The sequence below is a fragment of the Haliaeetus albicilla genome, chromosome 5 (genome assembly GCF_947461875.1).
Source record: "Haliaeetus albicilla chromosome 5, bHalAlb1.1, whole genome shotgun sequence".
Classification (NCBI taxonomy): Eukaryota; Metazoa; Chordata; class Aves; order Accipitriformes; family Accipitridae; genus Haliaeetus; species Haliaeetus albicilla.
The window spans coordinates 29,755,843-29,782,830 of NC_091487.1; the positions used below are offsets into that span (position 1 = coordinate 29,755,843).

General features: G+C 35.9%; 1 protein-coding gene across 6 annotated transcripts in view; it reads right to left on the minus strand.

Annotated features, from left to right (window-relative positions):
- Positions 1-26,988, minus strand: part of NPAS3 (neuronal PAS domain protein 3) — a 628,856-nt gene that overhangs the window by 303,480 nt on the left and 298,388 nt on the right. For all 6 annotated transcript variants that reach the window (XM_069784007.1, XM_069784009.1, XM_069784008.1 and 3 more), the window contains one exon: positions 11,421-11,503. In XM_069784007.1, the coding sequence (XP_069640108.1) occupies positions 11,421-11,503 (83 nt within the window). The remainder of the gene's footprint in view (positions 1-11,420; positions 11,504-26,988) is intronic.

Genomic DNA, 26,988 nt, shown 5'->3' on the forward strand with positions numbered 1-26,988 from the left:
CATGTAAAGGTAAAAATTAAAAAAACCCAAACCAACAACCAAACCAAACCAAAAAAAACAAAAACAGCCACCCAAACCCCAAAAGAGGCACACCAAGCTTAGCAGGACAGTCTTTCAATGAGATCATTTAAAGTCCCAACCTTTTTGTTCTCAGAGTTAGCAGAGGGCTTTTTATTTCCAGAATTTTCTGCTGACAGAATATTTTGTATAAATAAATCTGGAAATTCTAAATCACAATAGAAATACATTTTTGTGTAAAATTTTGGTTGCTTTGAATACTGAAACACTGTGTGCAGTTGTTCAATTTAAATCTCACCTACAAGTGACCTCCTTTGAGACTGTACTGAGGAAATCAGAGTCTCTACAGATCTCTTACATATTAGGCCTCCACTCAAACTCTGGCTTTGTTTCATTCATTTTCAATAAAACTAACACTGTTTTTCATACGATGGACTACAAATCATTTGCTGATAGCCTGAAGAATGCTGACCAGTCCCATGCTATTAGCATCTCCTTCTTCCCGCTTCCTAAACTATATACAGTAAGAGGAGAGTAAAAAAATAAAGGAAAAAAAAAAAAAAGACTTTCACCTAATGTTATTTTTTTGAAAGCAAACAATAAAGTCGTTTTATCAATGGGCTAGGAGACAGCTGCTATAGCAAAGAAGGTGTCCTCTGCAATGGTGACTGGGAGAAGCAATTCCTGTTCTCTGCTGTAGGCCTCTCTTGAAACGTGAAGAGGACTTCTGAGCTCTAGACACAGACACACACCCATCATAGAAGCTTTTTCTCCTTAAAGTGTGCATTAAAGGCAGATAATCCATGACCTCTGTGCTAGAAAAACCATGAATGAAGTCATAAAGATTAAAAACTTTATGTTGAGCAGAAGATACAATTGAAGGTAAGAAGAGAATAACAAATACTAAGTGCAAAGCAAGCCAATGATACACGTTTTAAATCACTACCTGTAATATGTAGGAAAGAATTTACAATTCATTAAATCAAGCCTGAATTCAGTCAGACATTATGAAAGAGGTATAGTCCTGCAGTAATGTAAAATGGTACATCTAAATAGTATTCTCCTTAAAATGGAAAAAATATGAAAGAAGAAAACAATTCATTGGCTAAGTGCTGTGCATAATTAATGAACAGAATTCAGCATTGATCTGCATCTTACATGACCTTATTAAATGTCCCTCAAAGAAAATGTGGTACAAAGTAATTACACATGATTACCTCACTTCTGCAAATGTTATAATTTGTTTCCATAGTGCCTTTTTTGTTTTCTGTACAGGTAGAAATTCCAATACAGTGACATTTTAGCAGCAGCTAATGGAAACAACCACTTTTAATCAACTTTTGAGACAATACACTTCAGAACAGAGAGTATGCTCTACAAGTATGACTCATTTATTTCAACAATATTTGTATTCCCTTAAATGTTATGTGATTTAAAGTCTGCGTAAAGGTGCTTGCACTTTCCAAGTAAAATCCAGGGGATACAGAACTGCATCTGGGGTCCAGCTTCTATAGCAGTGGGGAAGGTTGAACACACAGCTTCCATGTCAATATTTAATTTTTATATTTATTTAGACATTACAGTTGAAAAAAAAAAAAAAAGAAAAAGTATGAAAAAGTGACTAGCAGATAGCTGATATGATGAAATAACTTAGAGCGAAAAGCAGCCTTAAACAATAGTATTCACATGAATCTCAACTGTCCATGCTCCATTTAAGGGTTCTCTGTATGCAGACTCCAGTATTACCCTTTGCCAGCTCCCATGGAAAAAGAAGGCACATAGTGCTGCCCTTCACTTCTATTGCAGAGGAGTACAAAGAATGTTTAAAGACTATTTCTAGTGCTTTTTGCCTTCCTAAGACCTGAAATGAGGTATATAGTCATCTTTGAAACTGTCATCAATGTTTTCAAGAAAGTGAAGAAAAATATCACTGTTAACTTGCACAGCATGCCCATGAAATATACTTTCCCCCATTTTTATTTATTTATATAAAATCAACAGCCTTTTCCTTTCTTGATGAATGCTGTGATTGAAAAAAAAAAAAAAAGAAACAAGGCATTCTGAAACCAGGACACTTATTGTCCTCACCTATATCTTTACAAACACCATAGAAGGTATAATTCTTTCTGGTGAACCCACACATTAGTTTATGCTGTCTATACTTTTCAAGCCACCTTACTTCAGAGCAAAACAGGGCTAAACCCCAAATCATAGCTGAATATAGACTCCATTAAATAGAGTTTTGTTGATGTATCTGAAGAAAATTTCCTCCTTCAGCATCTACAGGCTGCAGAAAGTCCTCCATTTCTTTTAATGACCTATTCCCTCTGATTCAATACAGCCCACTGGCTATGGAAATGACAACACTCAGCAGGTGACAACAAAACGGTCAACAAACAGTGCTGAGATATGTCATTTTCTTCAAATACTTTCTCAGGAATTAAATGACATACTACGGTATGCTGTGTCCTGCTCAGATCAAATATTTCTTTATTAAATGAAACTGCATGCTTTTATATATAGTTGCCATATAAAATGCAGGTTTAAGTGTACTGCTTCAAGCTCCGATTGCAAAACAATTTGCTATTTCCCACCTCTCCTCCAGTCTCCTTTCAGCATATAACCCCTTGGGCAGCAACTGCTAGGATGCTGTACCTTTGCCGTAACTCCAGATTGAAAGCCCTGCCCTTATGGAGTCAATATTACACATTTATTGTGACTGGGACAAACTAGAGCATAAAAATTAGCACCTTTTGAGTCTCCTGAACCCAGGAAATCCTTTTGCTATGTGTTCCAACTAATGGACCTGAGATGTCTCTTGTAACAGTGTTGTCTGTGGAACTCTAAGCTTTTCAGATTCAAATCTAGCCTTTGATCCTAGCCCTTTTTAGAAACGTGCAATATATCCTGTGTTATAATTTAAACTGGTGTAAAACCAGAGCCATGTCATAGCATTCAGTGGCATTTGCATGTCTGAAGTGCAGAAGAGCATCCAACAGTGAATAGAGGCCCACAACATTAAAATTTCTATTAGAGCGTTTTTTCTGCCTCCTTTCAGCTTCAAATACATATCATTACTCTGAATCACTTACACTAGTATAAAATGCATGATTAGATTTCTAAAGTTCTAAATAAATTAAAATCAGGTATAAGAGTTTACCCTTTTATTACAAGAGGATGATCTGAAAAGACTATCAATCTACAAAGTGCTTGAGGAGAGACTGGTGATCAAACCTGAACAGATTCCTATGTAGATTATATATTTAGCTGCAGAAAGATGAAATAGCATCTATCCTTAAATCATAAAGAAGAGACTGCTACTGGAGATGCCTTATCCTTGGAAAGGCACACTGCAAAGCAAGATACTAATCTTTTCTTACCAGAGTCCTATGGTTCTTTTCACAGCATATCAGGATTTACACTATTTTCCTGCCTTTAAACTGTGTTTGGGTGAGGTGTTTCAGCAGTTAATAACTGGACATTTCATGTCACCCCAAATTACTGTTTCCAAGTAGACTGTGTGTCTTTCTATCTTTTCCTCAACATAACACTTAGTATCCTGACATTCTCCTGCCTTCTTCAATTTGTTCTAAGATTTTGTTCCTAATTTAATGTACTTAAAATAATCCAGATTATTTTCTTTGGTCCTGTCCATGCAGAAATTGCATTTTTTTAGAAGGTTGTACTTCCCTCTGTGTATATACTACCATCTCTTACTTCATAAATCCATCATTTTTGTTCAGTTTATACGAAGGCACTACAGCATCCAATTTATTACTGTTATCTCACTGCTTCTGAATGACTAATTTGAACTTTATACAATTGTCAGCTTTTCTAGATAAAACATGATTGCATACAGAATTCTTTTGATTTTAGATAGAGATGTAGATTAAGTAAGTGTCTATTTTTCTCCCTTACTGTGTTCAATTTCTGGACCGCACTTCGTTGAGAACAATTGGTGCCCCCTTTGGTTTTGTACCTGAATGCTCTGGATGCCACTTAATCTCAGAAAGAAAACTGATAAACATAGGCTGTACATGACAATTATGAGGTTCAGATTAAAAATTTAAGTATACAAAATAGACTACATGTGTGCCTTATAGAAATCATTCCCTCAGAGAGGTTTATATGATCTCCAAACCTTCAGTTCTGACTTGCTGTGTCCTCATTTTGTCTCGATGCATTACACACAGCTCCTCACTGCCAAGAGAAAGTTTAGGATCATTTTCCTGCATGGTTTGATCAGTAACAACTATCTCCTCTTAATTCATCTCTTAACTTCCACTTTATTTTTGGCTACTGATGTATAACTTAACCTCTACTTCATCCCAAAAATCTTTACTTTCAGACAGCACAGAACTATGCTCTCCAACACATCCTAAGTTTTGTTGGCTTTTTCAGATTTTCCTCTTTTTGCCTGCCTTTGACACATACTAACAGAGGTCAGTTGGTAGTCTACCCCTTTAACCCAATGCAGACTGCAAGAAGCTGAACGGTCTCCTTCATCCTCACAAAGTGTATCACTGACATCATCATTAGCAACTGCCCTTCACAAATCTCCAAGCCAGTAGAAGTCTTTTCTGCTAACACCTTTTACAGCCTGGAAAAATCCTCCATCAGCGCTACCATCTGCTGCTCCCTCACCTTTAGTCTCATGTCACTGTTTCTGTGTTGACTAGTGTTATACAGAGATAACCTCATTATGTAATACTCAGAGCAACTGAAAATAGCAAATGAGAAGATAAATCTTCTCCCTAATATTTTATAGCACTCCAACACTTTCCTGTCTATTTTCCCACTTTTTTCATTTTCTTGTCAGATGGGGTCCCTATAATAATTCAAACACTGGAAGACATGAGATTTCCGCTCATCTATAACCTAGCCAGCCACAGAACTACCTCTAAACTTAACGTCAACTTGTACTTGTTTTCTACTGCTTATATCTAATTAAAACCCTCCAAATTTTTACAATACTCAAACATTTGTGAGGGCAGACCAATTTTAGAACTATGTAATTTCTTGTTCAATTATGATTATCCCTTGTTCAATTATGATTATCCATACTGTTTGGTCAATTTTAATTCCTAACAGTGTGCTTACAGGCCAAAGTATTAGTACTTGCTTCCACTACAGGAGAAAATTCTGTTTCTCCATGACACTATTAATTGTGTGCAACTCTTGTACATTCATACATACAATCATTCATTACTGCAAAGATGTAAATATCTTGCTCTGTTCACTAATCTCTATTTTGCCTTAATAAAAAAGATTCACAGGTTTTGCACAATCTAAACTGTATGTATGCTAAACATGCACATTTACAATGTATGGAAAACTTTGCTCGCATGCTCTCCAGCAAGATGTTTTTAGAAAAAATGAAGAGTGTCATTGTCTTGTTATATTCTAAAATAGTTATTATAAGGAAATAGCAACATGTTCCAAACATGACTAAATATTGCAGTAAAATTGTACAGTGAATTCTTTCCAGTTTTTGTCTATGCCAAGCTTGATAGAATACCATTGTCCTATAAGGAGTGTGAACACTGCTGCACAAATAATAACAGAAAAGAAGGACAAGACTGATTTGGACAACAAAGAAAAAAACTCTGATATGAAAGTTTCCTTCAAATTAGGTATTTGTTTCTACACCTTCTGTATTTGATAACTTTATAAACTGGATGATAAAACTGCATTAACTTGAGGAGAATGTGGAAACATTTTCCCAATAACAACTTATTTTTCTGGTTGACTATGGGAAAAAAACCTTTTGTTTTGTAACTGTTGAGATATTAACAATATTTGTTAGGATTCAGTTGACCATTCATGTGACCACGAGTACTTCTGAGAGTATGACATCTATGATGCAATCTGTTATTTGCAGCTATTGTACAGCTCAGGCAGTGGGATGGATCAGTCTCTAAAACACAATTATAGACACAGCTTTCTTTTAGTTTAGGAGTGCAGGTGGATGGGGTAGTAGCTATCTGCAAACAGAAGACTAACAGAGTGCTCACTTGGAGTGAAGAGACTGTTATTAATTTTCCTTTTCTCTGAGGAAACTTAAGCTTATCTGACATGCTCCAGAAAATAACCCAGTGACCGAGAAATAGTCTAAGCTACTCTATATGGTAGTGTCATCACCTGGAATGATTCACCAAAAACCAGAGATGCTGCATTCATCCTGCACATTTACCTCACAATTAATAAGGGACCCACTCTGAAGAACAGTAGTATACTATGTTGACATACAGGCTATATTTGTATCATTTCACGTTACTTTTACTGTTACAGTGCTGGATGCATTAATAAAAGTAATTTAAAAAAAAATATATAAAGCTATCAGAATGAGGGACATCTTTCAATTGTTCACAATGCTAGCAATTCATCAGGCTTCTTATGTTCATAGTCTGTGGGTGGTTTGTTTGTCTGTTGACTTTAAATACAGAAAAGCTGAAATAACGTCAATGGATGTTATTCCTCTATAGGGTGGAGGTAAAGACACGATTACATCTCCATGAAGTTCCAACCACAAGATGAGGCTTCCAGTGGAGTGAAAAGGATGTGAAGTATGTTTACAAAATATCAGATTGCCTTTCATTCACAGAAAGCCTGGGACCACTGCATGGAGAGAGGCCAAATTGCAGCAGTTGAGCCATATGTAGCTTCCAAGTAGTTCAAATTCTGCTCCCATTCTAGGGTTAAATTACATGATCAAGTCTGTGCATACAGAGGCTGCTAGGAAGTAAAACAAGGGCTTACAGGCCTTGTACGTACTACAGATGACTTTGCTGGGTCATCTTGGACACATCCACTACAGGTATCCTCTCTGAATTGTGAATCACTCCAACCAAGCTAAGTGGTTCATATCTTGTGGCTCTTGACTCAGTGATGATGAAGAATACAGCCTATAGAGTCAGAATGTTTGTGCTGAGGCTGTCTTTCCTTTGATCTTAATAGGAACCTGATCTTTTTTTTTTCCCCTCATTGCATCTGATACTGCAATTACTAAGACCTTTGCTCATCACAAAATACTTCTTTAATGAAAGGTACAATATAAAGTGAAAGGGGAATGCAAGTGTCATAAATTTCCAAGATATCGTAATACTTCCTTAATGGCAGAAAAAGGTACAATATAAAGTGAAAGGGAAATGCAAGTCGCATAAAATTTCCAAGATATCGTTCAACAAGGCTTAGAAAAAGCTTCTAGGAAGGTAGGTGGGCCCCTTTATGGCATAGATGGAGAATTCAGTGATTGCCATCCACTTGTAAATCATAGATAATCATAGATGCACAACAGATTTTGCTATGGGACTGAATTGTTCATAAGATTGGTAGTTGGGCATTTGAGATTTTTTCCTGTCTAGTTCAGTAGTTCAATTCTATCAATTCTATCGAAAGTATCTAATGGGCAGTAACTTTAGGGACATAGCAGAAATGAAATGAGATCTTTCACCATTGACCAAGTACACCCCCCCCCCCAAAAAAAAAGGAAAAAAGAAAGAGAAAAAAAGAGACATCTTTGTTGCACTGACGCTTCAGTATCTCTCTGATTTAAGGACTTCTTCACACAGAACTAGGTAGAGGTAGGACAGTATAGACCATTTAAGACAACTAGTGTCTAAGTTATGATGTACAGTAATATAATGCTATATGAAAGTGTTACAGTTTCTCAACAGTTGAATAGGCACTGCTGAAGCAAAGAATGCAATTATGAAAGTTATCACTTTTGTATGCAGGAATACAAAATGTTACCGCTCACTACAGTTCAGATACACAGTTCTATTATTATTACTAATACCATCTTTCTATGCTGTTCTGACTTTAAAACTATTCCATTGTGTTCAATTCCAAATATTTATTCTTTAAGAAGGCATTAGTATTTTTAAAGGAAGAAATATATATTTTTTAAAATATTAAATTTTATTTGAAAATACTGTAAATTTTACTTTTAATTGGTTTACAGTTCAAATTGTAAGGTGTGTTCTTTTTTGTTCAAGAATTTTAAAAGCAACTAATTTAAATATGCAAAATTATCTTGAGTTGTTCATACGTGAACTTAAAAGCCATGCAACACAGGAAAATTAAGTAATTATGCCTCCAAGTTATTTACTGCAATTAAGCTCATTTATCATATGCAAATTAGTGCAAACTGGTCTCATTAGTTACTAAATTACTCAATATGAGCTGAACAATGTAGCACTCCAGTTTGTAATGAAAAATCCCTGTAGAGGCAAGCAGTATCAATTAAGCTAATTTGCATATGCAAATATATTCAGTAACTTTCCCTTTTCTCTATATTTAGTTCTACATTTCCTGATCATTCCTGATTATATGAAGAATATGGGGTTACTGACCCTTTTCCACACCTTCTCAACAGCAATGAAGTTACAGAAAAAATCCAGGGGCCTTGAAAAAAATTATAAACGTCTTGCTAATTTTTACAACTAGTTTCAGCCAAGTTTTTGAATAGCAGGTACCAGAAGTAATACTTTTTTACTGGATTTATTTAATAAACAAATATAAGATATATATACAGAATTATAAAACTGAGGATGTCTTTACTAAAGTCTATTCACATTCTTTGTAGAAGAAGAATGTAGAAGATAACGAAGCATACAATTTGGCAAATTAAAGTCTAGTAAAAAATTAATTAATGTATTGCCATTATCTATTTTTCTTCTCTATTACAAGCATTTCTACTGTTCATTGTTCAGGTGATTTTACTTAAAAAACATTTAGAAGTCTTTTTGCCCTGACATGAAGATTCTGATATAATAGCACTTGGTCATTCACGTTTTGTGGTGTCTTTTTTCCCACAAGCACACAGTGGACAGTGTCTTTGGCTTCAAACCTGCTGTGGGCATCTATTCAGCATGATATACAGCAATCAGCTATGGCTTGGAAATTTTTTGACATGACTAACTGACACTACTTGCTTGTAGAATCAAGATGTAAAATATCACAAGATGCACCTCCATTTCTCTTTTTACAACGTGACTATAAATAAACTATATCTACTTTTTAAAAACATACTGTATTATGCTTCTCATGTGTCTCTCAATAAATATTGAAGTATCAAAATATTAGAAAGATTAGAGAGGCTTCTTAATTTCTGAGCTTACACTTAACCCAGTCTTCAAAATATTAATAGCAAAAGGGATTAAACAAACTAACTATTAATTCAACTACCTCAGATAGCAGACTCTGAAATCAAACACAGCTATTCCCAAGGTATAATCAAGGTTGTTTACTTCACTTGCAAACAATACTTATCATAATACGGCTTTGAAATCATTTCTAGGAGCAGCAGACTAAATAAGAACTTGTTAGAACTGTATTCCACCACGGAATCTGTTTGACTGTTGTTTTACAAACCACTTTGTATTCTGGAGATTATCTTTCTACCTATAAGACCACAAGGCAGTACTTTGAAGTTTGTTCAGATATGTTAAAAGCGGTGCATTTGAATGCATGACATAGACCTTCCTTCCAAGTGTTGATTACTCTGCTAAAATAAGACAAGATTTTTAACATATCATGATAAACTTGCCACCATTATTAATTCATTTTGTCCTTTATCCATCATCAAGAGTCTATTCTCTTTTAAATGTCAGAGTGGAACTTTCTATTATCAATTGAGAGATTAATGGGAGTAATTTGGTAAAAGCACCACCCTCTCTGAAAAGGCCACACCTCAACAGACATTCAATATGATGCTGATGGTAATTTTGACTGAAAATCCTCAATTACAGGTACAACTGCAATACAGGGGTTTTTTTACTAGTAGCATGATAAAGTTATATCCTGAAAACACCTTAATTTATCACATATAAGTACAAAAAATAAAATCCAAAAGGAGAATCTAGCTTAAATAAGTAATAAAATCACTAATTGCTTTAATACGCAATAAGTGAAAAACTCAAACGTCACGTAGTTTTCAAAGTGGCCATCCTATGTATTTTCATTTTCATCCATAAAGGGTCATACCTAATACTTAAGAAGTGTATATAAATCAGTCTCAATGAGGTTTTATCTAGATAATTGTTCTAATTCATATTGTAATAAACATACCTTTAGGATATATAGTACATGTTTCCATACTCAAAATAACACACTGACAAATTACTTAAACTGAAATATCACAAAACTGCTATTTCTTCATTTTTTCTACATTTATGAGACAGCATGACAGTGTTTCTGTCTAATATGCAAACACAGGGCTGTAGATACTGATGCAGATGTCTTTGATACAGTAACTAAAACACAAGTATTTGCTTACAGAATCAAAAACTTGACCTAGACCTCTGCCAAAGGTGTACAGCTAAGTAAATAATTTCATTCATGATTTTTGTTCCAAAGAGAAATTCATTCTACTAGTTAATTTCATGTTTTCTTGTTTTCCTAAAATTATCTTTGTTGCTATTCTGCATTTAGTTACTTTATAAAGATGTGAAAAATCTGACATTATCCATAGTGCTTTTGAATGCCACAGCTGAGGTAGTACAGAGAAATAGCTCTCAATCATTTCAAATTAAGTGGAATATTTCTCATGATAATATCCTAATTTACCTCTTTTGTACCTCTCAAAAGATAATACACCAAGCAATATATTTGCATTGAGAAGCTGTGTACGTTGTTAAATAACAGTAGTTATTCAGTGCCGCACTTAGAAAAGACTACACGGTTTTTATTTCCATAGTGCTGGGTTTTTCGCCCTGCTGACAAAACACATCACATTTTGTTCTTAACTGCTTCTGCTCCATGTTTGATTACCACAACCTAAGAAAGGTTGTAGTAACCCTGACCAAACAAAGCATGCATAAGAATGTTTCCATCAGGTCATTGTTTTTCAGTTTAATCTTCCTGGAATATAACAACTTGTACAGTGTGACTAAACTCTTTGACAAATATCAGATTAGTTTTTATCTCATTGCTAAGGACACCTAAGAGGCATGCCACTGTTCATTTTTTTCTCTTTGCAGATTGTTGCAAATTTGTGATATATAATTGTGACAACTGGGATATCAGGGAGGAAAGCAGTGCTTATAAACCAAAGTGAGGGAAAAAAACCCTAAATCTATACGTGACACATAAGGCAAATCAAATTACCAACACAAAATACTGTTTTGTGCACACATACATACAAATACATAAAGGCATTCTGTGAGCAAACACTTATTGCACAGTTCTAAACAGCAAAATATTATGATTCTGCTAAATAATACTTGCCCTCCGTCTCATTAACATTCTCCCAATCATGGGCTTTCTAAAGAGAAGGAAATATGAGCTTAAAAAAAAAAAACCTCATTAATATAAGTGCTGAAAACAATACTATTTAAATTATTAGCAGAAATATGACTAGCTAGTTATTTTGATTTTTCTTGGAAAAGCCATTTTTTTACCTGTAAAATATGACTTCCCAAATGTGACTCAAATACTTCAATGGCAAGGGCACTGGGACTTCTCCTGCGCTGGGCACCTATAACTGAATAAAAAACAGTTATGTTGCAAGGTCTGTACATTCACGTCTAATGTGCTCCTGATCATACCATTTGACATTAACTATTTAAATATGTTTCGCATTTTATACACCAGTGTTAATTTCAAATTTGCCTTGCATATAGTAAATAAAATTTGTATGTAATTTTCAGTGACTCAAATTTGAAGGATAAAAATATCCCCCCTGCCCCCCCCCCCCCAAAAAAACCCCCACCCCTATTTAAATATCCAAGAACTCTGGAAATTAATCATTTATTCAAATATATCCCAAGTCCCTGTAGAAGGTTTTTTTGTACATGGTGATGACAGCATGCAGAATTTAGTGAAAAATACTATTGAAAAAGAAGCTACACATAATGGAAATGTTTTGAAATGTGGGAATGAGAACTAAATATTACTCAGGAGGTAGGAAGATATGAGAGATTTATCTGAATATGTTATTCATCTTATTTGAAACTGAAATGAAGTAAACACAACATTAAAAAGTCAACATTTGTAAACACATCTGAGATATCAAAGTTATTGCTAAGCATAGGGAAGTATTATAGTATCCCAGATATCCATGTTAGTTGCTGGAACACGTACTTGAAACTTCAGCTTCTACTTTTAAATTATATAGTTTAAAAGTACCAAGTGAGTAATAAGGTGTTATGTTTCAAAGGCAGTAGTGAGTACAAAAAAGGCTGAGAAATCATAAAACTACTATTTCGTTAAACTTTCTATGCCAGGAGCACAAAGCCAGCAATCGAGTCTGAGTATAACCAAATGTAGGCATCTACTGCAAGCTGATGTTTCTTCTTGGGTCTAGGCTGTCTTTGCCACATGACCAGAGAAAGCTAGAGCACGGAGAAGAGGGCACAGGGCTGCAGGAACTTTCCCTTCCTCTCCTGTCTTAGTGTCAAAGCCAGGCATACCCATAGAAGAGAGAAGAGGTGAAGTTCATCCTGCACCCTTCTAAAGTGCACAGAAAAACATTTACATCCAAAGAGCGTGATGGTCTAATGCCTCTGGAACCATCACAGCACTAGTGCATCTCTACGTATTGCTCTGTTTACAACGTGTGATAAGAAAAATGAAATAACAGGGATCCGCTAAAACAAGCAGAATGGATGACTGCCATTACAGAACAGGCTAATTTAACACCAATGAAAACAAAATACAGAGCAACAATTTCTTAGTCTTCTATGATACTGGCTGCCAAACATGATATCAGTAAGAAAAGATAAATGCCAAGTAATGATAGTCATATTGACCTAAAAATGTAATATCATTCCTTATTGATGCTTCATGTAATTTCCTTGCAGGAAATTCTAAGCTATTTATACTGGGCAAACAGGTGGCTTCATTGCTAATAGATTCAGGCAATAGCTCATAATTACAAATGGTGACTGCTGTACAGCCAGTATTTTCTAAGTCCTCCTCTTTTCTCTGAAGGCATTCAAGGACATAGATGCCAACAACCTAAGAGAAAAGTCTTCTTCAAGACTTCTGCTTTACATTGCAACTAAAGTTGGTAATAGACCAACTGCTGTACTTGTTTGGTTTTTTTTTTAACTTCAGTTAGTATAGTGACTGACCAGACATGTCCGCATAATATTATCATTTTACAAGTTTTAGGTACTTAGTCGGTCTTATATTTTTCTCTATCAGCCTTCTGATTCTAAATCATTTTGCTTCTCTTTGCAATGTTTCATCTTTTCTATAGCTGTAGTGAAGCCTACTATAAACAGCAATGCTTATTTCATGAAAAAAAGAGACCACATTAAATTTTCAAGCAACTTAGACTCCTTTAACTTTCCTTTTTGCAGGCAGACTTAAAGATGATCCTTCTTTTGTCCTTACTCTGCCTCCAGATACAATATCAAATGTTTGCTTAAACCGGAGTTGTACCTATATTTCTGAGAGAAACTTTAGCTTTAGTTGTATGACTAAACAAAATATAAAGCACTGTAAAGATTATCAGTATTCCCATTATGATTGCTATCAGTTAGCACTGTACTTTGTATGGTCATTTCATTTATCATCTTCTAGAAACAAAAAGGAAATTCAGTTTTGGTCTGCTAGGCATTGCTTCATAGTAGTCTCTGTGAAAGCATTGTAAAAAGCAACCCCCCCCCCCAAATCACAAAACCTCCCTGAAATCCTTTACCTCTTTTCATTCTTCCATCTAGACTGTATTGTTGTATTTTCCATGCATTGTCTGAACACATCATCATTTGGAATTTGCCTTCTGATTAATTTTGTGATTCCTGCCCCATATCCTTCCTTTACAATCCCCTAGCATTTAAAGGGTATCCATTACATATTGAATATCGCTTCCAGTTCTATGATGTTAATTGTTCATTGCATGTGTTTTAGCAAGTGGGTATCATAACTTGAATAAAGTTCATGAAGACAGTGCAACACTTTTTAAAACAGTATCTTTAAATGATATTTACAGGTAAGTCATCAGTTCTTCATACTTGGGACACTCTCAGTTCTATACCTCAAATTAAAACACTTCAAGGTCAGTGAGTTAACTAGAAAACAACAGAGGGCCAAATCTTAGCTTTAAAATTTGTCAATTAAATCCTCTATCAATGCCTTCATCCTAGTGGCTGGTATACACATAGACAAATATCTTGTAGTACTTTCATGCCATTCAGTTCACTGACATTTTTATAGCAGTAGAACTCTGATTTATGTGTCTTGCACTTACTCAGGTGATGTGGAGTTGTAATGACAGTTCCTAATTTTACAACCAGCATAAATATGTTAAACAGAAAACCATTATGCTTCTGGTAGCCACACTGTGACTCTTTTTTGGTAACTGAATAGGTGTTAAATATGCACTTTCTGCATTTCATTCATTTTCCTAAGTATCATTCTTCACATTTTGAGGAATGAGACAAGAATATTGAGGTAAACCTAGAATAACGGAAACAAACTTTTTTTATTTGATCTTCTGACTACATTGCTTCATTATTTCACTTACTCGAGCTTTCAAGATTTCTTGATACCTAACTGCATCAGAAGAAATACACCATTGTGGGTACACAAATACCTATCACATTGATACCTTTCAAAAACATGGCAATCTCACAGTCCAATCACAGCAGAAAGCCTCTTATTTGTACTGAATGGATTGCTGGCATGACAATAGATGAAAGGAAGACATAGACTGAAACTGTTGGATTAAAAAGCAGGCGACGATGTTATTTTATTCTACAATTTCAAAACATAAACTATAAATACTGAACTGGCTTGCATCACACAAGCCACAGCCAGTCATCTCTAAATCTCTCATACTGTGGATGGAACCAGCAGCAGCCACAGCTCAGCTGCTCACAGAAATCTTGAAAAGCAAGGCATTTAGAATTTCTATCACAACATCTGTAAATCAAAGTAGCTCAACAACCTTCACAGACCTAATGATCTGGATGCACATTTTTTAAAAAATGTAGATTCCTTTTTAAATGCAGACTCTTTACAGAAACAAAGTCCTGCATGCATGAAATAAATGTCTTCTTTTGAGTAGCAGGAAGTAGAGGAAATTGGGATGTGGTGAAGGCTGAAGCATGCATACCAAACTGCAACAGGAGTCACAAAGGAAACAAGTTCCAAACCCAGGTTAAATTCTTCTTCCAAGCTTCTCCTGTTTTAGTGGTATGAACAAGAGCCTATCTTTAGATAGGCTTTTTCACATGTGGTCATATTTTGTGCTGTCTACATTTAATTGACAAAGTTTAAGGTCTGAATGCACAATTGTGGTTAATCAAAAAGTTGACTGAACCAATATTTGCATTAAATATTGACTGTTAATAGTGACTTTCCAGTGCTGGAGCAGAGGAATATGTCTACTAAAATCTTTTACTTTCCATGGCATTGGGCCATGACTTTTACTGTCCAGACTGACATGTCTATTCCTGGCATAGGATTATTCCATAACAAGCTATTAACAAGGAAAAAATTCTAACTGCTCACTAATTCCTCTTTAAATTTCATCCCTTAATGACTAATCTGGCTATACATGAGGTGAAGGAAGAACCACATCCCTTTCAGTGTGTCTTGGGGGCAGTCTAAGCATGCTTAATGCAATCTCAAGAGAATTTGCAATTGTGCTAGGAAGAGTGGGAAACTATGGAAAAGAAAAATGTAGACTGCCTAACAAAGACTTCCACGCAACCTGAAGAGAGAGGATTTCCTCTTAAACTCACTTCTAAGCTATTGGAGCACAGAATGACCAAAGACTGATGTTCACTGTGACTTTCTACTGGAGAAGACAGAGTTCTCATTAAGCAGAAGCAGTATTCCTTGATCACTAGGAGTGAAAGCACGTATCACCAGCACAATAATCAGTTCCCTCTAAAATACTTTTGTGAGAGTTTGCATGCCACCTTTCAACATAAATTGTTTTTGTGGAAAGTTTGGTAAAATTCAGACCAAGAGTTTTAAAATTCTGTTGCTCTGATAACAATTTTAAAACTTGTTTTAAAAAACTATACTGACCTTTTTAATTAATTCCCCTGAACTATTATTTACTTATAAAGGCTTTTTCTCAATTAGCCTCAAAATCCTTATTTTTATTTAACTTTGTTGACTTTTCTGAGCAGCAGCTTTCTTTATGCTTGGAAGCAGAGGTGGACATAAGGCCATCCTGCTACACCCTTGTAGGTAATCTGCTGCCTGAAGAATTATAAAAAAACAGAGCTCATGTTTCACTTTTTTAATCTTGAAGAGCTCTAATTATGACTGCCAGTAAAGTCAGACTTTAATTAGCGAAGCCTGAGCAGTTCTACATAAATATGAAAGTTTATAAACACCCCACCAAAGCGAACATTATCCATTTTATTCACAAAATATGTAACCATATCAGGCTAATTGCACAGAAGCTTCACATAGGGTTGGCTAATATTTCTCCCTGTAGGTATCAACAAAATACATGATCATTTCAGATGAGAGAGCATAAGAAGTAGAGTTGTCTGAATTGTCTCAGGTGACTCTATGTGCAAAGCAGTTCACAGCACGAGTGTGGCTATAATCTTTTAAGTATTCTTTTCCAGAGCTTAACATTTTTTGTTTCAAAGCAGAAAAAATGTCTATAGAAATTACAATACAATTTCTAATATTAATTGCCTTAGTGTAAAGTAGATTCTACATGAAAATTTAACTTTTATTATTTCTAGGAACAACCCCAAATGCTCATGAAAGAACAGTGCAGGTGAATGTGATAATCAGGGTGGTTTTACAGGAAGAGGCGATATGTCATTGTTAAACCTTGGGGCTTTCCTATGAGACGTTATAACAAGTAATTTGGGATGCTTAAAAGCTGTGTTTTAGAAAAGACAGGGGCACTGATTGAGAGGCTAAACTGAACAACAGAAGATGCAATGTCAGGGAAGGACAAAGTGTAACAACATTAGGTTCAGAAAGAAAGGCCAGTATTTATGTATGCTAACATCCACAAAAGCTGCTTTTTTTTTTTTTTTAATTAATTCTTTTACTTCATATTTAACACTTTGTGATGGATATGGATTTTTCCATTGATTGTTCTTTGCTATCCCATTTATGACTGATTCTGTTTTGAAAGAAATCTCCAGCAAGAGTGAAGTCCTCTGCCTAACATGTATGTTGAGGACATAAGGCATAGATGATATGTATTCAGATCCTGATCTAAAGTGAGATGAATGATAGGCAACCAGCGTGATGTAAGCAGAGATGTTGCCCTCTGATTTGGAAAGGGTATTCAAAGAAATTAAATGATGTCACCAGTCTACCTCGCCATAAGCCACCATATGATCCAAAATTTAGGTCTCTTATCCACCTTCACAGATGGGAAGAAGAAATAAATCTCAGATGGAGTAGCAACATATGTGGAAAGGTATTTTATCTTGGTTTAGTAAAGCTATGGGAATCATTAATGCTGTGCCATTACCAACTAAGTATCACAGCAATAAAGTATCAGAACAAATTTGTCACTGAGGACTACATGTAAGATGCATAATGCAATATATGATAATCAACTTACAAAGCTAACAATGGCATTTCAAATCTATTTTTTGTGTACACGAATGCCTATTATTCTGGATGTCCATCTTCCGGTCACTGGTACAGAGCATGTATTCATTACTGGGGAATCCATGGTTGAGAAAGTAAACCAAAACTTTCCATGCAATAACTAAGTAGTTATCAGGAATGTACCGGTTAATTAAAGAAAATGTTATGTTATACAATTACAAGCGTGTTTTATTATTTTCAGTAGTTCATCTATGATGCTTCATCAGAAGCTCCAGGAATTAAAGGAATTTTTAGTAAAACTTGCTTCTCAAATTCAAATTGCTTAATACTTTAAAACTTTTTTTTAATAGCTTTTTTAGTTTCAATAACTTAAAACTGATGAAATTAAAATGTCAAAAAAGCAGAATGCACTATATCACTTGTTAATTGGACTGGAATCAATGGATTTGAAGACACATAATGTGTCCTCCCCTTAGAAAAGATTCAAGTGAATGGAAAAAAGAAACTAGATAAGTGGCTGTCTTCATGTAAGTTTTCATCAATTTTATGAGCTGATCCTTTTCCTTTCCTAATTATTTTCATCTGGTTTATAAGTCTGCTTCCCACAGGATTTGTTCTTTGGGGGTAGGGGTAGGGGGGTGGGAGGAGGAGACAAGATTTCTTAGGTCCTAAATGTGTCTCTATTCTTTTCTGAACTTCTTAAAATTAAAACCCCAAAGAATGAATGTTAAACACACCTTAAAAATAAGTAGATTTGAGATTTTTATGTGCTCTACTTGATAACTCAACTAGCACTGTTTCTTACATTTTAAGACTTGTACATTTTAAGAGTTTATTTCAGAGATTTTTCTTTTCACTGTGAAGGATGAAGTCTTTGCTGTGCAAGAATTTCCAGTCATCTAAGCAAAGAGAGTTCTCCATCTGTGGCTGGGGGAGGGAGCACTGGCCTTTCTCCCGCACTGTAGTAGTTACTATAGGAACTATTGTGCCTCCTTCAAAAGGGCTACAGACAGGGTGATTAAAATTCTTCATGGGAGAACCCCCACTCTTCTTGACAATGAAATTCTTCAGGGAGAGGGCTAAGCCTCCAGTTCAAGAATGGCAGCACCTGAGGGAGTGGTGTGGCAGAGAGAATCACCACTACTTTAAACTGAAGCACAGAGAAAAAAATACAAGGGCCTGCACTCCTGCATTAATTTTCTTCCTCTCCGATGAAATACAGGACCATTGGCCAAAACTCTTGAGAAACAGAAGGAATAACTTCATGCAGCCTCCACCATGTAGAGGACAATGCAGAAAATAAAGAAGACATAATTTCCATTAAAATCAATAGCAGGAGAAGCAAAAGAACTACACCACCCATAAAACAATTAAGGGTAAATATTAATGTTCACTCTGGCCATTAGCTTCTCTATAAGGCAGCAAAATGCACTTTACACGGAGGGGAGGGACCACTGTCTCTGATGCAACTGAATTAGAACTACCTCCCAGAACTGAACTGACTTTATACTGGTTGTTTTACAAATATTTACAATGTTGCCTTTTGCTCCCAAAAATCTAGGAGGAGGAAGAATTTATACAGAATGCAAGAATAACAATTGTGATCCTAATAAAGATTGTTCACTTACATTGCACTCTCACAAATAGATACAATAAGAAGCAGATAACGCCACCTATTCTTCAACCATATGTCAATATTATTAGACGGCAGCAGTCTTAAAGAAGAAAGAAAAATGGCTTTACATTTCAGTTCAGAGAACATGAGTCACAAATAGGGGACAATGTGAAAAGAAGCACAAAAATGTTTTTAAACTGTCCAAACATTAGATGGGATAGCTGAGAAAGTGCTGGTGGAGACAGCTGCAAGTAAAAGATGCTTTAGACTTTACTGTAGCTTTAATGAAGTTGGGTTCAATAATTAAAGTGAGATATAAGCTTCCCAGGAAATCCAATTGCTGTAAAGAGATGGGAAAAAGAGTCTACAGAAGTATGGAAGAGAAAGAGGCAAAGTAGAGACAGATGCGTGAGGCAAGGGAGAGGGACACACAAAGGGCGTTGAATTGAGGCCTTAAAAATCTAGGAATTTAGCAGTGTTTTAAATAAATGTCCACTCTGCAAGATTTGGCTTTACCAGCGGAAAAATGCATAAACATTATGATAGCATGAAAAAATTCCTTTAAATTCAGTCGTTCTCCTCCCCCGCCTCCCCCCCAAACGAATGATGAGTATGGATTACTTATTCAGGTATAACAATAAGACACTTACTGGAGTAATAGTTCTATTGTCTTATTTTTAAACTAGTATTAAAATTCCTCTGGGAAGAAAACTGCTGTCACCCCTCTCCAGCTTCACTGCTACAGAAATGGCTAGTGTCACTGATTCTGTTCTCAGGAGGAGGACAGGGTATTAACATCAAGTCAGAACAGTGTTATATAGTGTCAGACTATACTTGCTGGTAAAACTAAGAGGCCTACATCTGTTGTCTTGCTTTTTTTTCCAGTCTGATCCCAAAGGTTCATGTTATGACATTTGTAACATCTGCTACAAATGCGGAGGTAAGTCAGGCACAACCTTATTACTTCCAATCTAACGCTCCATCCATCCACAGGGCTTTCATATGCCACTAGTATGTCAAGGGGACCAAAAGCTGTTCGATCTACATGAAGCAAGGTATAATATATTTCTGAAAGTCAAGAAGGAGAAATCTTGCTTTGTTATGTCCCCCCTTTTTTTGTTGCCTTAAATCTTGGCAGTGTTATTTCAGAATCTTCTGTGAACAAAACAGGCAAGCTGCTCCTCCTCAGAGCCAATACAATTGCCTTTTTATGCCGTAGACAGTGGTGTGTTGCAAATGTGCAAGCCATGATTCACATCCTCCCTGTTTTTACTAACACTGAAACATATGCAGCTTCTCCTAACTAGACCCTCCTATACAAAAGTCTGCTTTCTTGCATAGCCATCTTTTCCTTCCTTACTTCTTCCTCTATTTTGGTAGGCTCGCTGCATCATTTTATGGACAAACAACTTTTTTCAGTGCTCAGTAGAAAAATGCAACTCCTGACAGACAAAAACTACTTACTTCATCTGTGGTAACAAAAAAGTAAATGAATAAGGAAAACAAATACTAAGATGCTTTACAACTAGTATTCTTTCCATTAGTTTCTCATTACTATTGGTGGAGTAACAGATGTGAACTTTTATTGATATATCCACAGTACTTGAAGATCTAAATACTTACTTGTTAATGGCCTAAGATACTGTATGCTAAGAGGGCTATGCTATCTCTGCCACGTGTGATGCTAAGGCTAGGCATTTCACAACTGTCTGCACAGGAAGCCAACCACTTGCTATATGGCTACAACCACCCACTGAATATTCTTAAGAAACACATATAACCTCTTCTGACAGCAAGCGGAATGTAATTTTAGAAACTAACAGCTTTAGATGTTATTGAACTAGGTAATATATTCAACACTCAGTATCATACACCAAAAAAAAGACAAATTTCACATTTGATATAGTCATTTAAATTCATAACAAGGGCTACAGAAGACTGCATGGTAGCAAAGCAGAAAGAAAATCCCACACCTAGTGACATAAGCAGTTGTAGGTTTTGGTCACCTGCACTTCTAGCATACTTACTTTTTTCTGTCATACTACCACTGGCTAAGTAAAAGGAAGCCCCCAGCTAAGAACAACACTGGGAAAGAACAGACTGCCTTATGTTAAGTGAACATTAAAAATTTAAAAATACATCAAACATTACTATTGGCAAATATAAGAGTCACATTCACTGCTGGAATACAAAATCCATCTATAATATAACAAGACAATTACTGACTAATGCATAATTATCCTACCAAAGTAGGCGACATACTGAAATGAATCTAAGTGCACAACTATTTAGAATTGTTTCTGGTTCTAAGGTGAATTTAGGGCTTTACTACTTTTACAGATTTGGTTTTATGACACATGCATGTAGGTGGCAGATTTGTTTGTACACTACATGCCCTTTTTTCCTTTTTGTGATGCAGTCAGAAAAAGATATAATGAAGATTCATAAGTTAAGTGAGACTGGGTAGAAGTCTGCAATCAATCCACATTTTCAGGGAAGAAATCTGTATTGGTTGCCAAAACTGAACTGTGTAATTAACAGAGGATTCTGGTAAGAACCAACTGTGCCACTAGTCAATTATTTTTGCTTGTCTTCCAGCTGCTGCTTCTCTGTGTTCATAAGGGAGACTGTAAGGAAATGCAACTGTTGAGAATTTGGTGATTTCAAAAAATAACTGAAGAAATTTAAGGAGATTACCAAGACTAGCTGTAGTAGAACTGTAGAAAATGCTTAAAATCTATTGCAACTGGTTCTTAATTTCTCACTAGGGAAAAAAAAAAAAAAAAAAAAGAAGACGTTTTCACCAAGAAGTTTTATAAGAGCTAAAATAGTATTTCAGAATTTCTGAGGACTCAAAAATGACCATGCCTAAGCAAACTAGAAATCCCCAAGTCCTAATGAAGCAGTCTTCAAGGGAAGTGGTCATACACATCAGAATACTGGTTAAGTCCTTACAACTGGGAGATGGAACCAATTGGTTTTAAAAGCACTGCTGCGTCTTTAAAAAAAAAAAAAAAAGGGTCGATCCAAAGCCCCTGTAGTAAAGGGAAAGACTTCCAGCACTTTGGATCAGGTTCTTAATATATAAAAAAAGCATGCTACCATTTGTAAGAGTCTGTTTCAGCAGTCTGTAAGGAAACAGAATCTCTTAGAAATCCCAATGATTAGAAAGAATAGTTAAATCTTTACTGGAAATAGTGATATCGTCTTTAAATCTTTGCTAAGGTTAAAATAATTCATTCAGTTCATGATGAATGAGCTTGAAAATAAATTAGAAATAAGAAGCTAACATATTTTCTGTTGTTATTATTATTGGCTCCAGCACATGACTGGTGTTTCTCCTTTAATATACAGTAGAATCTTTTTAAATAGTCACATGAGAAAAGTTGAGTTTCCTTCACCTTTGGAGAGTGCCTACCAGGGAACTATAGAAAAGTTTGATCAGAAGACAGCGAGAATAGTTGTGGAAGTGAGAGCTTAGTAATGAGAAAACCGGAAGCAAATTCTCTACAGCCAAAGAGAATGCTGTGTGTAGGCACAACATTCACTTCAGCAGAGATACATTCATTAGCATCAGGAATTAATTAAGCTCAAGATTCTTTCTGCAGTGAGGGAAAATATTCCTTTTATTTTACTATGTCATAGCTAAGATTCACACTCACTACCTGAAAAAGTCAAGGCTGTACCACGGTAAGACAAGAAGCATGGCATTCACAGTTCAAAATATACCTTGAACACCTTAACCATCGAAGTTCAGTGGGTTATTCTAGCCAGATATTTTGGTATTCTTTAGCAAATGAATTTAAAGGCATCAGAATTCATTCCCCACACAGTACGTGAATCAGACATGGACACAGATGGTTACCTTGACTTCGGGGGCAAAGTTTCATTTTGCAAGATAACACTCTAAGCCTTTAAATCAGCTCTTTCTCACTTTCTATGAGCACTGATAAATATATCTCTTTTTTTTCTTTTTTTTTTTCTTAAGAGCTTTACAATTATACTGATAATGTATCGAATTTAGATAGTTTCTCAACAATTACATTTTATTATACACCCACCAAACCTAAGGTAATACATATATGCATTTGCTATAATGAGAAATAATTTGCTTGATATAACAGCTCAGTAGTCTGTGAGCTGAGATTTTACTGAAATAATGTCCTTGAATTTCTGTTCATATTTTGTTGCATTCCAACATTGCCTTTTAATTCTTAAACATATTATTTCTCATGCTGCCTCCACCCAGCTGAAGAACTAGATTTTTCACAACTATGTAATTTGTAACTGTAGCTCATTAATTTAAACAGAAAAGACTTTTTTTCCACAGTATAATACAACATGATACTTAAACTAAAATATAGAGAGTTAAATAAAAACTGGTCAAACTCAACACAGAATACACTTTTTTTCTCTCCCATCACCCACAACCTTTATACATCCTGCAGTAAAACTAACGAGTAACGCCTGATGCTGTTTATCTATTTTTCTTATTTCTTTTAGTACACTCCTGGAAGACAGTTTGTATTCTGACATTTTTCATTACGAATGTGCTAGCTTTAGGATGTTTTGGATTATTTTAAATTGTCTGCTCTACATCAAACAACGTCTTATTTTGTTAATAATACCTGAAAATCTGAGAAATTTACGTGTAAAAAATACATTTCCACTCAACAATTTTGTAGGAGGACAAGTCAGAAATGCAGTAAGTTATTTTCTGTGAATACTGACAAACAAGTCTTTCAATGCAAAGGCTTTGCCTTACAAATGCAATATTATTGCAAAATATATTCTACTTCTCTCCACAAATAAGATGGAGAATGCACTAGAAAAATTAGCTATTGACCAAAACTGCCCGAACTCTTCCAAAAGTATCACTGAAAAATTCTGTTTCAAACTTCTCTGAGAATAATTCTCACATAAAAGTGATTCCTTCTACAGGAGAGGAGGAATCTGAAGAATGAAGAGGCACCTACACAGCTGGAAGAGGAAAAGACAGACTGCTGTGACAGCTCATGGACAGATGTCTTCTGAAAAGAAAGGCTTATTTTGGTGAGTGATGACTTCAGAAAAAAAAGTTTTGTCTTCTTTATAGGTAAAAGGAAAAGTGGATGGCAGGAAGAAGAGACAAAATCAAAACACTTGTAATAAAGGAAAAAAAAAATGGAAGCATGTAAACTGAAAGAAAGAATTAGGAATAATCTAAACAGAATTTAAGCTGTGCCTTGTTTACAACCCTCCCAAAACCTGCATACAGCAAAGAACTGGTCTCCACTGCAGTGTTAGCTCAAGGTGCAGCTCCCATGGTGGCTTGTACCTCACTCCTGTTCTCAAACAGAAACCTCTAGCTCCACTGAGGTGATGTTTTAAGTTTGCTAGTTGATGCTTCAGATGGCCACTTGAGTATTGCTGACACTGGAGCTAACAAAGCAACAGGGATTCAGCTGCACTCTGAGCTGCATATACAACACACCTGTGTTGCTAATACATTTGTTCTGTGGGGCTCAAACATCCTTTTGAACCACTGGCACATAATACCTTGAGCTGGGCTAAGGGCGTGTCTTCACAGTCACAATGTAGGCAAATGTGGACTAGCTGTAAGTGGGTTAATGTGACCACTGGTAAAGGTCTAGCTGTCCTAAAAAAGGCTATGAAACTTTCCCAAGAAGCAAGATAAAATAACTTTTTCATCTCTGTGGTACCAGGGCTGGGCTGCTTCCAGTCCCTGAGCCAACTTATACTGCTGTGTAAACATATTCTGTCTAAAGAAGAATTGTTAATTATTATTAATTAATTAATTTGTTAAAAGTTAAGGAAGGAAAAACCATTGTACAAAAAATCCTGGAAAGGACTGAGCACACCTTTTTTCTTTTATACTACCTCAAGTCATCTTTTCTTTTCACACTTTTCTTCTTTCTTCCCTTAATTTTCATATTTCACACTAGCTTATCTGAACTGGCACTTTCAACCACACGTAAGTTCCTTAGGGGAAAGAAGTTCATTATGATCACAGGATCTAGAGCTGTGTTGTGGGAGGTGAAATGGATCACTTTCTCAGGCATGTGAAGCTCCAGAAGGCAACATAACGGAATGAAAATACTGAATGAGATTTTTATTAAGCTGAAATGGCTGAACAATTTAAATTCACTCACTAAACATGTATACACAGCCCCCCTTCCCCAAAACATCGGATGCTATTCCGAAAAGCTTTGCCCTGGAGGGAATTTGAAAAAACATCATAGCTTTCATTAAAATCACACCACAGAGAAGCTACTATTCACGCCACCAAAGTTTCAAGGACTCATTATCAAAGGGGAGGTAGCCTTTTGCCTCATTTTGTTATTGATATCGGAGTTCCAAAGGGTTTAGACCTACTCTTGTTTTCAAGTTAATTACCTATAAAATAATAGTTTCTCTGCACTGGGGAAAGTGATATATTTAAGCTCTTCATCAACATTCAGTGCTGTCTAGAAAGGAAAGTGAAGTTATACTATCCCATGCATCATCAGAGAGCTGCAAATCAAGTGTCACAACACAATTCATAATGTCAGCTTTTAAATCGTATTTCCTTAGAATCCATATTACAAACATAGGGAGTGTATAGCAATTAATGAGGACACAATTTCTCCCACGGATTTTTGACTTTGGTTATTATATTGTATTGTACTATATTGACAATAATTACTGTTTGGGCTCAACATAAGAGTGTATTTTTGTCCTTTGGTAAACATCTGACAAAACTCCCAGGGAAGTCCAAAATAATTTAATTTTATTAATCAGAAAATAGAACTAGGTGTTTTTATGATGCCTATAGCAGCAAAAAGTCCAAACATCACTACCTCCTTATGGCAAAAGGGCAACACGTCACACGTCATCTTATGAGCTCCAGGTCTCTTTGAAGTGTGATCTTGAATCCACAAACCAGACATAACACTAGCTTGTGGACAAACCATCCACCGATATTTTCACAGACTCATAGAATTGTTTGGGTTGGAAGGGACCATCGACGATCATTTAGTCCAAATCTCCTGCCATGGGCAGGACCATCCTTCACTAGATCAGGTTGCTCAAAGCCCTGTCCAACTTGATTTCAAACACTTCCAACGATGGGGCATCCACAACTTCTCTGGGCAACCTGTTGTCTCTCCACCCTTATTGTAAAAAATTTCTTCCTTATGCCTAATCTAAATCTACCCTCTTTCAGTTTAAAACGTTGCCCCTTGTCCTGTTATGGATTTATGCATGCCGGCCACCATAAAAAGATCTGACCCTAGGATCCTGCAAAATAAAGTCCAAGTAAAGGCTTCCAATTCCTCTTCTATTAGTTCTCAGGTTACAGCTCGAGCTGGGTGCTAAATGAGACTATTTAGAGAGAATATAACTAATCAAACTTATTCTGTAACAGTCCTGTCACTACAGGCCCTGGTAAAAACATCTTCCTCCAACTTTCTTATAAGCCCCCTTTACATATTTAAAGGTTGCAAGAAGGTCTCCCTGGAGCCTTCTCTTCTGCAGGCTGAACAACCTCAAATCTCTCAGCCTTTCTTCATAGGAGAGGTGTTCCAGCCCTCTTATCATTTTTGTGGCCCTCCTCTGGACCCACTCGAACAAGTCCATGTCTGTCTTGTACTTGGGACCTCAAAGCTGGATGCATTACTGCAGGTGGGGTCTCATGAGAGCCAGAGTAGAGGAGGAAAATAACCTCTGTTGATCTGCTGGCCATACTCCTTTTTATGCAGCCCAGGATACAATTGGCTTTCTGGGCTGCAAGTGCACATTGCCAGCTCATACCCAATTTTTCATCCACCAGTATCCCCCAAGTCCTTCTCCGCAGGGTTGTTCTCAATCACTCCATCCCC